The sequence below is a fragment of the Uloborus diversus genome, chromosome 1 (assembly GCF_026930045.1).
Source record: "Uloborus diversus isolate 005 chromosome 1, Udiv.v.3.1, whole genome shotgun sequence".
NCBI lineage: Eukaryota > Metazoa > Arthropoda > Arachnida > Araneae > Uloboridae > Uloborus > Uloborus diversus.
Window position 1 is genome coordinate 145174587 of NC_072731.1, and position 15271 is coordinate 145189857.

The window sequence follows — 15271 nt, forward strand, 5'->3', positions numbered from 1 at the left end:
CATCTTTATTTACATTATTCTTGAAAAGTTACAACTAGTCCTGAAATGTGAGATAATTCCATTATTGCACAAATGTACAATGTGCTTTCATTAAAAATGTAATTAATACATTAAATTATGTTAATCAAATGTGTAAAATGTTAAACTCAAATCAATATGAATTAAAATGACTTTAATAAAGCTTTTAAAATGTGCTTAGAATTTTCTAATGCCTCCAAAAAATCTAGTCAGTTTTAACTGGCTCTTTTGCATTGAAATTGATATAATTGTGTAATTCCTTTTCTATTGCAGCAACTTACTAAAAATCCTGAAGATTACCCAAACAAGAAAAACCTTCCACATGTACTTGTTGCTATCAGAGTAAATGAGAAGGGAGGAAAGAAATTACGAATGGGTGACACTGTGTCATTCATTATTTGTTTAGTAAGTATTCTTTGTTTGAATGGGCATAATTTCCCTGACCTATTGGGCTTCTAAAAATTAATCGAATTTTTTTTGTTGCTAATTATTTATAGGATGGTTCTGATGGCCCTGCAATGCAAAGAGCATATCATCCCGATGAGTTAAAATCAAATGAAAATTTGAAAATAGGTCTGTTCTTAAATAATTATAAGGTCATAAATACATCAATCATTTCTGTACCTTAGAGCCAGACTGATGCAAGTCCAAAAATTGTGATTTTCCGTTTATTAGTGCATTGTATGTAAAAGCCTATTCCGCATTGAGCCATGTAAACATCAAAAAAAAAAAAAAAAAATCTTTTTAAATTTTTTTACCAGGGTTCAATGAGCACATGTCCCATCATTTGCATGCGCGAAAAAAAAAAAAAAATCCTTTCTCCTGTAAAATTGCCATAATGTGACTAACATCCTTCTGGCTCTGAGGTTCAGATTTGTTAACTTTATAACTTTACTCAAAACATTCTCATTACTCAATCTTTAAATATCCTATCTTTCCAAATATTGTTTTACCTATTAAGCTCTTGAGATTGAATTAAAACTATCACATCGTGGTTAGTTATGCTAAGAGGACAGCAGTGGCGGCGCGAGAGCAAAAACAGACGTCGGCGATGCAGTTTTGAGAGGCCCTTTTAATCATAAAATATTCTCAGACAAATAATTGAATTCATGGAATTGATTTTTGTATTAACTATTGGCACTTAGAGTTCTCAATTCACTTAATTGCTAGGTCAAAAACATTTTGTGACTAGTAACGCAATCGAAAAGAAGTTTTTTTTGGTGATGTGGGGAGGGGGCAGCACATTGAAGGGGGAAAAATGACCTGATAGAAAGGTGGGTCGGGGGGTTCTCCCCCGGAAGAATTTTGAAATTTGTAGTCTAAAAACGCCATTTAAAGCTTTCTTTGCTGATGTCAGATGAAAAAAGGTACAGGGGTCTCGGTGGAAATTTCTAGAAATTGAAGCCTTAAAAATGCAACTATAGGCCATAATTATTGACTTTAGGGTCAGAGACTGTCCCAGATCGATTCTTTTTTTTTTTTTTTAAGGGCAAAATCTATCCCCTGCAAATTCTCGAAATTGAAGTTTCAAAAATAGAATTTTAGAGAAGGAAGAGAGCGCTTCCCTTGAAAAATTTTGAAAATTATGGCCCTAAAAACTTTAGCAATATTTTATATTCAGTAGCCATCCCACTTAAACTTTTTGTTAGTGTAGTTTAAAAAATCCAACAACTTATGATATAAAAGAAGGGCGGTATGTGGACCCTTGCCCAAATATTTTCTGAAATTCAAGCCTTCAAAATGCTATTATAAGGCCATATTAGACTTGGTAATTTTTGAGATTCAAGCAACAAAAACGGAATTTTAAGCGATTTTTGATGTCGTTGAGTATTTGGGGGCTTTAAGCTGGAAATATCGCGAAATCTAAGACCTTGAAACGAAATTTCAGATGCTCCATAATGCTTTCGGTGTGTGGGTGTGTGTGGAGGGGGGGGGGGAGTTCGGAGGAGCAGCATTTTGAATATTTTCTTACTTTTAGACGAACGGAGGAAACAAGAGAAAAAAGAAAGGAAATAGGACGGGGTTGGGGGGGGGGGGAATAAAATTAGCTGATCAATAAGCTGTAGCTATTGGACCTGCATTTGCTAAGGCTGGCTCTGTGCAGTCTCCCCTGCACGCGTTATTTTGATTACTTTTGTGTCTGTTGTATTTAATAAAAACTTCAAATGGAAACATGGAAATTTCTTAAAACTTCTGAGAATTTTGTGAGGCCTTACTTAAGAACCAAATGTTACTGGAGACTATGTTTTTGAAAATTATATTACAAACATACAAAATGGCCCCTTTGCTATGCTGAAGAGCCCCTTACCATCTATAACTGTGAAATTTAGTACAAGTTAATTTGAACCCCAGTGGAGGGATGCTCTTCAAAACCTTTTTTTTAAATAATTCTGTAAGGCATAGATTTTTTTTTTTTTTTTTTTTTTTTTTTTTTTGTGGTGAGCTCTTAATTTCGATTTTCTGCAGGATGGGGAGGAAGATTTTTATTTTGTTCTAATCCAAATGCATATTTTAATCTGATTTTTTCTAGCAACTGTTTAAATTTTCGTGAAACAAATTGGATTTTGGTGCTATCTTTGAGGTTGTTAGCAAGCAGCCCTTAGTTAAATAATATTAAGTGATTTGGCGATGACTAATTTAGAAAGGTACCCAATTGGGAAATGATGATCTTAAAAGGATAATTAAACTTCACCTTGTCAGTTGCATGGAGATTGTCATATGAAAAAAAGTTATTTGCTTAATGTCTTTGTGTTTAAGCTGTGATATCCTTGTATTTGTATATAAATACTAAAATGTGGTTTTGATATTATCTTTGAATTGGTATCATATAAATTGTGTTTCAAAATTTTTAGATGTGTCTTACTACTTGTCACAACAAATTCATCCTGTGATATCCCGATTGTGTGCACCTATTGAAGGCACTGATGCAGGAGTTATTGCTGATTGTTTAGGTGAGTAATTTTTTTTTTTTTTGCTTTTTCTTTCTTTAGGCTCCAAGTATATGAATTATGCAAAATCTATTTACTCAGGTATGAGTATACAGTAGAATCATACTAGAATGCAATCTAATTTATGTGAAATGGATCTAATATGAGTTTTTCATAATTAGTGTATCTCAGATTAATGCAAACTCCTCTCCCAGAACTTGAGATTTTTCAAAAAACAAGCACAGGGATGTACCGGCTTCGTCATTTTGTACAGAAGATGGGGTTCTTTCGGCCTCAAAAAACTAGGGTCTGGTGGGAGAAAATGATCAACTGGGTAAAGTGGTCATAAATCAAATAAAGAGTTAAATATTCAAAATAAATTAAAGAATGAAGGTAAATTTTTTATTTTACATTTTAACAATTAGCAACTATATTCTGATCTCAAAATTAGCAGATTAGTTGTGCAGGCAGCTTCCTGGATGTCTCTAGAACATGCCTGCATAAACAGCTAAGCTAGATTCATTTTACATAATACGTTAGAACAACTTAAGTAAGATGGTTAAAGTGGTCATTGATTAAGCTTAACATATATCCTTTATTTAAAATCATTTAATCTTCACTTAGTTTACTAACCATATACTGTTTTTAAAGAAAACTGAATTAAAAGCAACTAAGTTTGATTTTAATATATCATATCGATTGAATTAAAGCAAAATTGTAATCCTATAATATTTGAAAAAAAAAAGTCATTGAATTTTTTCTGCAACCACAGCTTTCAATTTACTCTAGTAGAATAATTTATGCCCCCCTCTTTTCCACTCTGCAAAAAAAAAAAAAAAATCATCTGTTAAATATCAGTAAAAAGTAGAAACTTAGAACTAGAAGTATTTCACATACATTCAAAATATAGATAAAAGTTGATCATCTTTTCCTTTTGTTTTTTACAAACCTTCACATCTTCGACGCAGGTTCAGTCAACGGGACCCATTAATGTAACGAGATTCTTCTTGCATATGTGCTTTTTTTTAGAGGTGCTATGGGTCCACAGTTCCTTTTCATGGACGACAATGCACCATGTCATCGCACAATAGCTGCCAAACAGCTCTTAGAGAGTGAGGATATTGAACGTATGGATTGGCCGGCACAATCTCCGGATCTCAATCCCATCGAGCATGTATGGGATTTTCTAGGCAGACGCTTGGCAGCTCGCAAGGGCGCCCATATAGGGGGGCTTGAGCCCCCCCCCCCCCTTGAAATTAGAACTTCCTTGTTTTTAGTACTTTTTTCTTTGCAAAAATGTAAAAAAAAAAATTTCTCCAGCCATTAATGAATAAGTTATTAAAAATGTCAAATTTTAATGATTCAAATCTGTCCTGAAATCAGTTTCCACGGGGAAAATATCCATCTAAACCACGAGGAAAATACTTGAGCCCCCCCCCCCCCTTTGCAACTTTGCATATGGGCGCCCATGGCAGCTCGTACCTTACCACCAGTAACGCTTCGGGAGCTTCGATTGGCGCTGCAAGACGAATGGGCAGCAATGCCTCAACAACTCATTGACACCCTCATTCTCAGCATGGGCAGATACTGTGAAACCTGCCTAGCAGTCGGGGGAGATCATATCCCCTACTAAAGACCGGATGTTTCTTGCTGGACACCCATCACAGGGATGTTTTGACCTTCAGTCACATTGCGCTCCATGCTACTTTTTCAATAAAGCTTCTTTTTATCCCTCTGATTTCTCTTTTAGTAAGTGTTGCTTACATTACACATGTCCTTACGTATTGGGGATCTTACGGTATTAAATGTGTTGATTTGGAAAGCTTTTGTACAAAGTTATATTGAAAAAACCGTCTCGTCCTTAATTTTTGCTCACCAGTGTAGGTAAATAAATAGTAATAATGAATTGAGCAACATTTCTTTACATTTTGATGTCATGCAGGTACATATTACTGGGTTATAAAAGACTAGGACCTTAAAAAATTGATGTTTGCTTTTTTTTTTGTAACCTGTTATGCTTGCAGAATGGCTTCTTATATCTGAAATTTGGCTATCAACATTGATTAGGCATATCCAACACTTTTAATGTGAATATCATATTAGATTGTTAAGTTGTTTCCCACAATAATTCTTTAAATATGTGATCAAAATACAATTTTTGGGCAAAAATTTACTGTTTTGTGTATGGTTGGTTATATATATACAAAGCGGAATACATACAGAAAAGTATTTTAGTTGAATATAAATTTTTTAAATAAATACCCAGGTATTTTACATCATTAGTTCCACATTATGATAATTCGTATCTCGCCAATTGGGCTTATGCCCATGTTACGGTTCCACGTTATGATAATTTCGTAATTTACTTGTCCATATTATGATAGCTTTGTTCTTAAAATTGGAATAGAAAAAAAAACCTCATCGAACTCTCGAAAAATAGCTTCGAGGTGCACCCCCCCCCCCCCCCCCCATGCTACAAACTAACTGCCAAATTTCATGAAAATCGGCCAAACGGTCTAGGCGCTATGCGCGTCACAGAGATCCATCCAGACACAGAGACTTTCGGTTTTATTATTAGTAAAGATGAGCTTTTGAACTACTTTTGGTCAAGATTGATGCAATCTAAAATCCGTGGAAAAATTTTTCCACTTGCTCTTTGCCAAGAATTTACATTACTTTTACTCACAACAAAAGTACTTTGTGCTTCCAGTGTGATGAACATTACCGTAACCATGGCAATTTGTTTCATACAGCTGATCTGCCATTTTGGAAAACTTTTTTGGGATATCCTAGATCCTCAGTAGTTGGATCTTGGATGCAGAAAATTTGTATAGGTTAGTTTCAAAGAGGTATCTGCCCATGTATAAAATTTCATCCAAATCTGAGATGGTTGGGGGAGATCACCGGACATGAAATGACTCTTTGTTTTCTATAAATGTAGTATGTATTGCTGTGGAAATGTCTTGTGGACTATCCTTTTTGCTTGTTTTAAACAAAGCTTAGCACCTAATTTTTTTGTAGGTTTTGATTTATCATGTTTTTTTTTTCTTTTTTCTTAAGGTTTGGACTCGTCCAAGTATCAGTCTGCTGTTCGGGAAGCTGAAGAAGAAGAAGACAAACTTTTGAATCCATCATCTTTGTTCGATGACAAAGATAGATTTCAAGACTGTGAGAAATTAGTTTTTGTATGCCCAGCTTCAGAGTGTTATCATAAAATCGTTATTGATGATATTTTAGTGAAAGAGGTAATAAAATACCAAATATATTTTTGTTTTCTAACAATGTACTATTATTCGCGCTCAACTATCCATAACCTGGGTCCCAGGGACCCATTAGTGAAATAGATTTGGGTCCTTTGGTGGAAAAAATGAGTCCCTTAAATTTTAAACAGAAAATCTTAGCGTATAAATGAATAATATAAAAATATTTATTCTTGGGGGGGGGGGGAGGCATGAAACTAAATAAATTAGTTAATTTTGCCCTATTTTTTTTGTGATTATCATTGTAAAATTATTTTCAAACAATACACTTGCAAGACTTAGTTATGTGAGAAACTATTTGGTCAGTTACAATGAGATTAACTCAAAATTTACTTTAAAAATGGATTTTACCATAAAATAAAACGCAAGTGCCTCTGATTGATCAAGCAAAAAGCACTCCCCTTACATTTGTTTTCCTGGAAATTTTTGTTAGTGAAATAAGCGAACAGCCCCCCCCCCCCCCCCTCTCCCCATTATCATTGGTAATTACATCATAATTTAAAAAAAATCACAGGCAAATGAACCCAACACAAAAATCGCGATCGCGAAAACGAAACATTTTCTCATATGAGTATGAAAATTGATCATTTGCAATCTTAAATCAGTATATTTGACTTTATTTTGACTCATTAAAAATATTTGTTTTGGCTTTTGTGCTATTTTTAACATGTGTGCGATCGATTAATACTCGACTTTTGTAAGTCCAAATAAAAATAGCCCATCAGAAAGAGTTGAATTTCTGGAAAAAGAACAAGGTTAAAGTGATTTTGTATAAAATTCAAGTTATTCATAAGCAATTTAACAAGAAAAATGTGAAGTTCAGAACTTTTTGTTTCGTGCGATCGGGAAAATGTTCGCCATTTTTTTTCTCCCCTTCTTTTATTGGGGATGCAAAATAATGCTTTTCAAAAGTAATTCTGGTTACATGAATGCAAAATAGCTATTTTTACTTTACAGTTGTCTTGTAATAATCCTGAAGATTGTATTGAAACCACTCTTACTTTTAGTCTTCAGTGCTGTTTTCAAGAATTTCCTCAAGGTAAAAGTTGAGGAAGAGTTTATTCTTAGAATACAGTATGATGGGCTATTTATGAACTTGCCCCCCTGAGCTCTGCCCAGGAGGTCACTGTAAGCTCCAGTCTTATCACTAAAGTTCCATTGACTGGTCAAAAATAGGGTGTGTTTGAATAGCTGATAAAGAGATAGGGTCATTAAAATCCCTTTCTGTTGATTCTCCTGGTCATTGAAGCTTAAAAGCATTTACTAAATAGATCTTTAGCATTTTCTCCAAATTTTTTTCTGGTTCTTATCTTTTGGGTTTTCTGGGTCCCTGGGGCCTGATTTTTCTGGCAAGTTGCATCCTTTTCCTGCGAATTTGTTTAAACACGAACCCTGTTGCTTTACAATGTTCTTGGAATTTCAAACTAGGAAAATAACTGTACCTGAATTATGTTGATGTTAGTTTTGCCTACATATTATAAAAGGTTGAGAATTTTAAGATGCTTTCAAACTTGTTACTAGCATGTGCTATGTCGAACAAACTCTCCATTATTTGAGGGAGAGGATCACATTGCAGCCTCCTCAAATTCCTAAGATAGTCCTGTTGTAGTTGAAAGAGATAAAAAACAATGCAAGATATATTTAACCCATTTTAGTTAATTATAATGCTTACATAATGAGGTATGATTCATCAGCAGTATCCTTAAATTTGTACAAAAGCAATTTAATAATAATAAGAATTGGTTAATTGATTCAGTTTCTGTTTTAAACCTCCTTTAATATTTATGACTAGTTGCATTGCCCAGCTTTGCTGGGTCTACCTCCAAAATAAAAGTTATGTTTAGTGTCACGTGTTCAACAATCAGGCTTGGACAAAATCTCAAATTTCCTGACAGATTGCTGAAAAATACCCAAAAATGAAAACTTTTAAATCCCCGTATTACAGGAAAAGCCTCAAAACAAATGCCAGATTTTTATTTGTTCATATTCAAAAAACAAAACAGCCACAGATCTTTCTTTGTGCTACAGATTTTAATAAAAGCATTGCTCAACAACAACATTAATCAATAATGAATTTCAAATTGAAGACTTACCTACATTTTAGCATGAAATTAGTTAAAAGCAGTTATAATCCTCATTCTAATTAGCTTGGAACATTGGAACAATTTTTTTCTGATGCAGAGAGATCAAGGGTTTCTACGGATATATTTTTCCAATTTTTGCGGGAATTTTTCTACCTTCATATTAGAAAAATGTGTGGTTTACTCTCCAAGCATGTGCTTTTGGACTATTTGTATAAATATTTGTGTGCACACGTTTTCTTTAAGTATATGTTCATAAAATCCTGCAAAATTGTTATTACTTAATTTTAAAAACTTTTTTTTTTTTTTTAATATATAGCCAAATTCCATCAGTTGCATTTTAAAGTCTTGTGCAAATTGTAAGACTAGCATGGTTCAACATATAGCCAATCTCAAGAATCAACTACAGAAGACAATTAGGCAGTTTATTTCAAAGTATTATAAGGTAAATGCTTTGTAATCTCATTAATTTAATCATTTTTGTTTAATAGTTTAGTTACATATGAAATGAACTGCTGGATTCAGGGAAACATCCTAATCTACTTTATATTGTCTTGTTTTAAGGGTTTTTATAAAAGTAGATCAGTTTAAAGAAAGGTAGCTTTGTGGAAATAACTTGTATCATTAAGCAAATTTTAAAAAATATCAAAATCATTAATTTCTAGAAAAAGTGCACCAATGAAAAAAAAAAGGAACATTTAAGTAATAAGTATTAATATTAAACAGGAGCTTTGAAGTAGAAAAATGTGACACAGTTTTGCTTTGGAGCTTAGAATTTTGAAAATCTTTCAAGTTGTCCATGAAGGATTTGTTTTTAGAAGTCAACATTTTGTCAATGCTCCTTAAAAAGGTAAAGTTTTGCATGATAGACCTTGAAATTATAAGTGGAAAGTTTTGAATATTGTGTGAATTTTGATTAAAATCTTATGAGAAACTGAGGCAAAACACATTATATGAATTCTATTATTTATACCTTCTTTGTTAGAAATTTCACCTAGTTTATTTTTTTTTCTCTTATGTAATTAAGTTGAAACATTCTAAATTAAAATGTTTTTTTTTTTCTTCTTAATTCTTGCATAAACAACTAAGGAATTTCAAATTTTTCATACCAACTCACCAGTGCTTGCTGTATAAATTTACTAAAATGTTTAACTAAAAATGAGTGAAGAATATTTTAATACATCCTTTCACTGTAAAAGATTTCCTATTTTAATCATCAATAATAGACTTAGTTTATTTTTCTTTCTTTCTTTACAGCTTGTTTTGATCTGTGAAGACGTTGGCTGTGCTTATGAGACACGTAAAGTGCCCCTTAGATTTACAAGTGGAGGTCCTATTTGTTCTTCTTGTAGAAATTCAAATCTTCATTTAAAAGTACGCCCTTTATTTTAATGAGCTTTCCAATTCTGTTGTTGCTATATCTTGGAGTAAATACTACCACTGCCATGCTAAGTGCAAAAATGGTATCTGCAGTAGGACTGAAAATGAGAAATTCATGATTAAAGTTTTACAACTTGTTTCTTTGATTTGTGATTTAATTAAATGTTCAATAATATGACGTAAATAACTTATCTAGCCTACATAAGAGGGTATTTTTGTAAAAGTCTTAATTTAAAATTTATGAATGCAGTTACGACAAATTTTCCTGCAAAACCTTTTTATACACAAGATTAATTTCACCGTAAGTGATAATTACTAAGCATTTTTAGTGGTATCTGCACAGATACAACAAAAATAGCTTATTAAAACGATCTTGATGTATCATTAAATAATACTCTGCTTTATTTGGACAGCTACTGCTTTATTATGTTAATACAAATCTAACAGAATCTACCTTCTGAAAAATATATTTAAAAAATTTTGGACATTTAAAACTGTATAAACTATAACAATTTTCTGTTCTTTATATTCAAAGAATGTGTTGATGCTGTTATTTATAGTTTTACTTTATAGATTCATTTTTACCGAGCGTGAAGATAGTTTTGACTGCAGACGATACTTAAAAATATAATTAGCCGTAGAATGAAATTAGTTTTTTTTTTTTTTTTTTTTTGCTGAAAGGAATTAGATATGAATATTTCAAATGCATTTCATTTTTAAGAATTAGCATTTTAATTAAAAATTTAAATAGAAAAGCTGAATATTTACTTTAACATTTATGCAAAGTTGTATTAGTTTTTACTTTTGACCTATATCAACTATTCAACAATAAACCAATTCTAGTACTCTGTTACAATAAACTGCTACATAGTTAAATGTGCTGCTTAACTAAGGTATAAAAGTTGTATCTAAAAGTTACTATGGAAAAAGTGGTAATTGCACAGATACCACTTTAAAGGCTTAGTCTTTGTCGCTTACGTTCAAATTGCCTTAGCAAACTACGCAAAATGTGCAGTTACGACTTTTTTCTTAAAGCTTTTTTTTAATATTTCGCTTTCACTAATCGTCAAAAAACTTGAGATTTAGGTCAATTAAATCGACTACCTGGTGACAATAACTCAATTTTGATAAAATGTGCAGATACCACATCTGTGCTTAGCACGGCAGACTAGTAGGTAGCTACAATTCAGCCCTTTTTTTTTCATACTGCTTCTGAGAAATTTCAAGAAATTAAGTGTTTTCTCATGATTTTGGGAAAGTTTAAGGACTTGATTTAATTGTTATTAAACTATCGTTGTTTAATTACTTGTTTTCGTATCTTTTGACAAAATATGTTCAGCAAAAGTAAACCATTTTATTTTTCCCAAATTTGTTGTTACCTACTTGTAGTACTTGGCCAATTTTATGTATGTTAGTTATTTTGGAAATAAATTACATTGTTGTTAATTTTATTTAAGCCTTTATCCTTCAAATCCAGGATTTTCTGCATTTCTCTCATACTTCAGTGCATTCGTAATACTCCCTTCATCACCTTCTTGGTTTTTTTTTTTTTTCATTAAATTTTTTATGTAGACTTGGTGGAATTTTTTCTGAAAATGTACCTACAGCTAGCATTAATACCTGAAATAAGGAATTTGCCCGGAGGCCCTAAAGCAGAATACTACTAAATTTGCGATGTATGTCGCAGAACAGGTGCCTGAGCTGCAGAACGATTCTGCTCAAATGTGAGAGAAAAACTCAGACAAATTTTCTGCAGAAATTCTACAAATTTCTGCAATAAATCTGCAGAAACTGCAGTTTTTCTGCAAATATCTTCCAACTCAAGATAAAATTTTGCACAAATTCTTCAGATTTCTTTAAATTAGAAGAAAATCTAAAATTCTAGAAAATTACAACAATTTGCGGAAAACTTGCAAAAAATGTTGAATTTGATAAGTCATCTGCAGGAACCAGGGCCGGATTTAGGGGAGGACAGGCGGGGCTACTGCCCCGAGGCCTCCACAACAAAGGGGCCCCCCACAATAAAATTTTTACAAAATATCCTAACTTTCACGGGTCAGCAAGTTTTACGCTTTTCCTCCTCTATAAATTATATTAATTATAATATAAAAAAATAAATAGCAGTGACTTCAGGATGTATTTACTATTAAAGTGCTGATCGAAAATATCGAATATATACATATATATAAAAATATTCGGATATATATCAAAGTATCGGATATTTTCAAAAATATGATGATATTTTCAAACCCTGATTGTGGCCTCCACTCCTTTGTTGCCCCGTGGCCCTCGCCACTTCCAAATCCGGCCCTGGCAGGAACTTAAGATTTACTTTGAACTTGAAGAAATCTGCAGAATTTGTGCAAAGCTCTATCTTGAGCTTGAAGATATTTGTAGAAAATCTGTAGCTTCTGCAGAAATTTCATACTTTAAATCTGGAAAGATTCTGATTTTTCTAGCGTTTTTGGTTTCCTCTTTCTTTCCTTGATCGACCTTCATCCACTGCAATTTCCTCCATAAACGTATGTTTTGGATACATGCCAACGTCCATCAACGAAAATTACGTGTCTTGTTTGAGATATCAATCCTTTTGCATCCTGACAATATTTCAGTTATTTAGAGTGTTTTGAAGTGTTTTATTATTTGCTACCCTAATTTGACTCGTTTTACTTATTATTTTAGTAATTTATTTATTTATTAACATTATTTTAATTTCTCTTTTATGCCATGTAAAATTAACCAAAAGAACGTGGTTTGACACCTAGGTTCAGATTTTTAGAAAATATTGTATCTTTGCTCTTTTTGTGCATTTTAAAAAGCATGTAAAATATTTTTGGAGAATTTCAATCGGTTTAGGTTTCACAGAAATGCATAGCAGCAGTAAAGTTTTAAAAACTGAAAAAAAAAAACTCCTGTATGAAAGAATTTTGGAATTTTGATTTAGGGCTCCCGATTTGTGGAAAAGATCACGTTGGTTGCTTGTGTGTGTATACAATGCTTGAAGTACTTGCAGAACAGTTGTGGTCAAATGATTTTACGTTGAAGAACATCGTCAAGTATTCTGCTTTGGGGTTCAGAGGTGTTTCTCCAGCTGCAACGAAAAAGACTTATGTGCTTTTAAAATCATAGTCCACATATTCAGACATGGTAGATCACCCACCATACAATACAGTGATTAAAGATTAGTGCTAAAGTGAAAATATATAAATTTGTACCCCCCCTCCCCCAACCACGTAACTGCAGGTAGAAAAGTAGTTTCAGTACCAGAAAAATATTAGAAGATTTTAAGTTTTTTTACTTTAGTTTTTACTCAATCTTTGAATTACATGGTCATTTCTTTCAGCCATATTGTAATGGTATAGTTGCTGAAGCATAGATGATATCAAAGAGTGGCAATTGATAGAAACGAACTCCTTTTCCATTGAGTCAACATTTTTATTTTTGGCTTTTTCAGAAGTTTTACGGATACTTTGCTACTGTATATCATCTGGTAACATAGCATTTAGTAATGCTAGTTTAAAGTCCAAAATTTGGATCCAAAATTAATGTTAAGGGCAAAAACCAAAACTGCCCGACTACTAGGGTGATTCAAAATAAATTTTTATTTGCTACTGTATATCATCTGGTAACATAGCATTTAGTATTGCTAGTTTAAAGTCCAAAATTTGGATCCAAAATTAATGTTAAGGGCAAAAACCAAAACTGCCCGACTACTAGGGTGATTCAAAATAAATTTTTAAAATCGTCTTCTTCCCCACAAGCTTGACCTTGTTCTATGCAGTATTATAGAATTGAGGTAAAAACTTAGGCGGATAGGTTAATATTTAGGTGTCCTGATGATTTAGCCTTGAAAGAATGGAATTTTCACTGATTCGCATATTTCTTGGTGAAAAACTTAATAGATAAGTACAGAAATTTCAAGGAAAGGGTTTCATTTTTAGTGGTAATAATTTATTCTTCTAAAATGCTTATGTTACAGAAAACATTTTGATTGCAAACATGTATATTTTAACAAGATGTTTTAAAAAAAGCATTTTAAAATTATAAGTGGCTTTAATAATTTTCTTATTTTGAAATAGGTCTTGTGCATTCTTACTGATTTTTGGTATTCCATGAAAATAAATCTTAATTAAAGCCCAATTAGTTTTTAATGACTTTGTACATTTCTTTTCCCAGTACACAGAAGCTCAACTTTACACCCAGTTGGCATACTTTCAACATTTGTTTGATTTAGATAAAGCAGTTTCATCTCTTACAGATGAAGAAAAAAGTAACTATTTTCATGCATTTATTGATTTTATTCCTTTAAATCTAATGGTTGTGTGAAAGAAATGTTTCTTAAATTTAATAATTGTTTGAAAAATTGACGAATAAAATGATGATTTCATCCAGAATTTGAAGCAAGTGTTATACTCAATAAAGTTTTATTTCATATTTTTTCCTTTAATTTAATGAATATCTCTTGTAGTATGTGATATTCTTTTGTGCATAAACTGTAACATTATTTCTTTGAAATCAATAAGATGACAGCAATAATACAATGAATAGATGATTGATTTCCCACAAAATATTGCATGCTCGAGCATATTGAATAAATTATGTGAAGTGTAATTTTTATTGTTTTAAAAAAGTTCCTTCACTTTTGGTTTCTGAAGGAAGTAAACTTATATTTTTCTTGTTTGTTTCATTTTAGTTTTATACACTAAGCAAGAGGATGTGGCTAAAGTCTACACCATTTTAAAATGTACGATTGATCAAGTTTTAAGAAATAGTGCATATGGAATCGTGAATTTAACAGCATTGTTTCATGGACTTTACGAGCAAGATTTGAACAAATAGAATAATAGAGTAAAAGGCATTCTTTTTTTTTTTTACAAACTATTATTAAAATGTTCAATGAATATTTTTGTTTATTATGACTTTTCTTAATTTCACCTCAAATTTTCATCTTAATAATAAATTATTAAATGATTAATATTTTTTAAATAACATGCTTTAGACAAGTGAACTTTTATCATCAGAAAAGTGTGAAACATATTGTTGTTTCTAACACAATCTATTTTAACTTTGAATTTTAATGTTTATGAATTTTAATTTCGTGAAGCAGATTGAATGAATGAGTAAAAAAGAGGACATTTTGAGTACTTTTTTCTTAATCATTGTTATGCCAGTCTATATTTATACATGTACATTGTTTTAGATATTTTATGCATCTATTATTATCTGTAAATATTTATTTATAATGAATGTAAATAAAATATTTTGTTTTCAATTTGAAAAACAATACACAAAAGTTGCACGTTTCTTTTTCTTTTGTATATGTATGTGATAATTTTCTTTGGTATTACTGTTGATAAATATTATATAATAAGACTAATTACCTTTAAAAAAAAATTTTATTTTTCTGTGCATAGTGTGTGGGTATGTAATATACTAAAAAGAAAAATGACTTCTTTAGTTAGAAATTATTTGCTGTAAATCAGTATTGAAAACGGAATGATTAAGCAATGAAATTACTCAGAACTGAAAATTGATGTACCAATATTCAAGCACAGCTTTCCTCTTATATAGAAACTATGCAGTGATGGTTACAGTATTTTATTTA

At 31.7% G+C, this 15271-nt stretch overlaps 1 protein-coding gene across 1 annotated transcript in view; it reads left to right on the forward strand.

Moving 5' to 3' along the window:
* LOC129216105 (DNA polymerase alpha catalytic subunit-like) overlaps positions 1 to 14860 on the forward strand; it is a 101870-nt gene extending 87010 nt beyond the window's left edge. Inside the window, exons 30-37 of the mRNA XM_054850260.1 lie at positions 292 to 423; positions 516 to 591; positions 2871 to 2969; positions 6006 to 6190; positions 8606 to 8731; positions 9544 to 9660; positions 13843 to 13936; positions 14360 to 14860. Coding sequence (XP_054706235.1) covers positions 292 to 423; positions 516 to 591; positions 2871 to 2969; positions 6006 to 6190; positions 8606 to 8731; positions 9544 to 9660; positions 13843 to 13936; positions 14360 to 14505 — 975 coding nt within the window. The 3' untranslated portion in view covers positions 14506 to 14860. The remainder of the gene's footprint in view (positions 1 to 291; positions 424 to 515; positions 592 to 2870; positions 2970 to 6005; positions 6191 to 8605; positions 8732 to 9543; positions 9661 to 13842; positions 13937 to 14359) is intronic.
* The last annotated feature ends 411 nt before the right edge of the window (positions 14861 to 15271 follow it).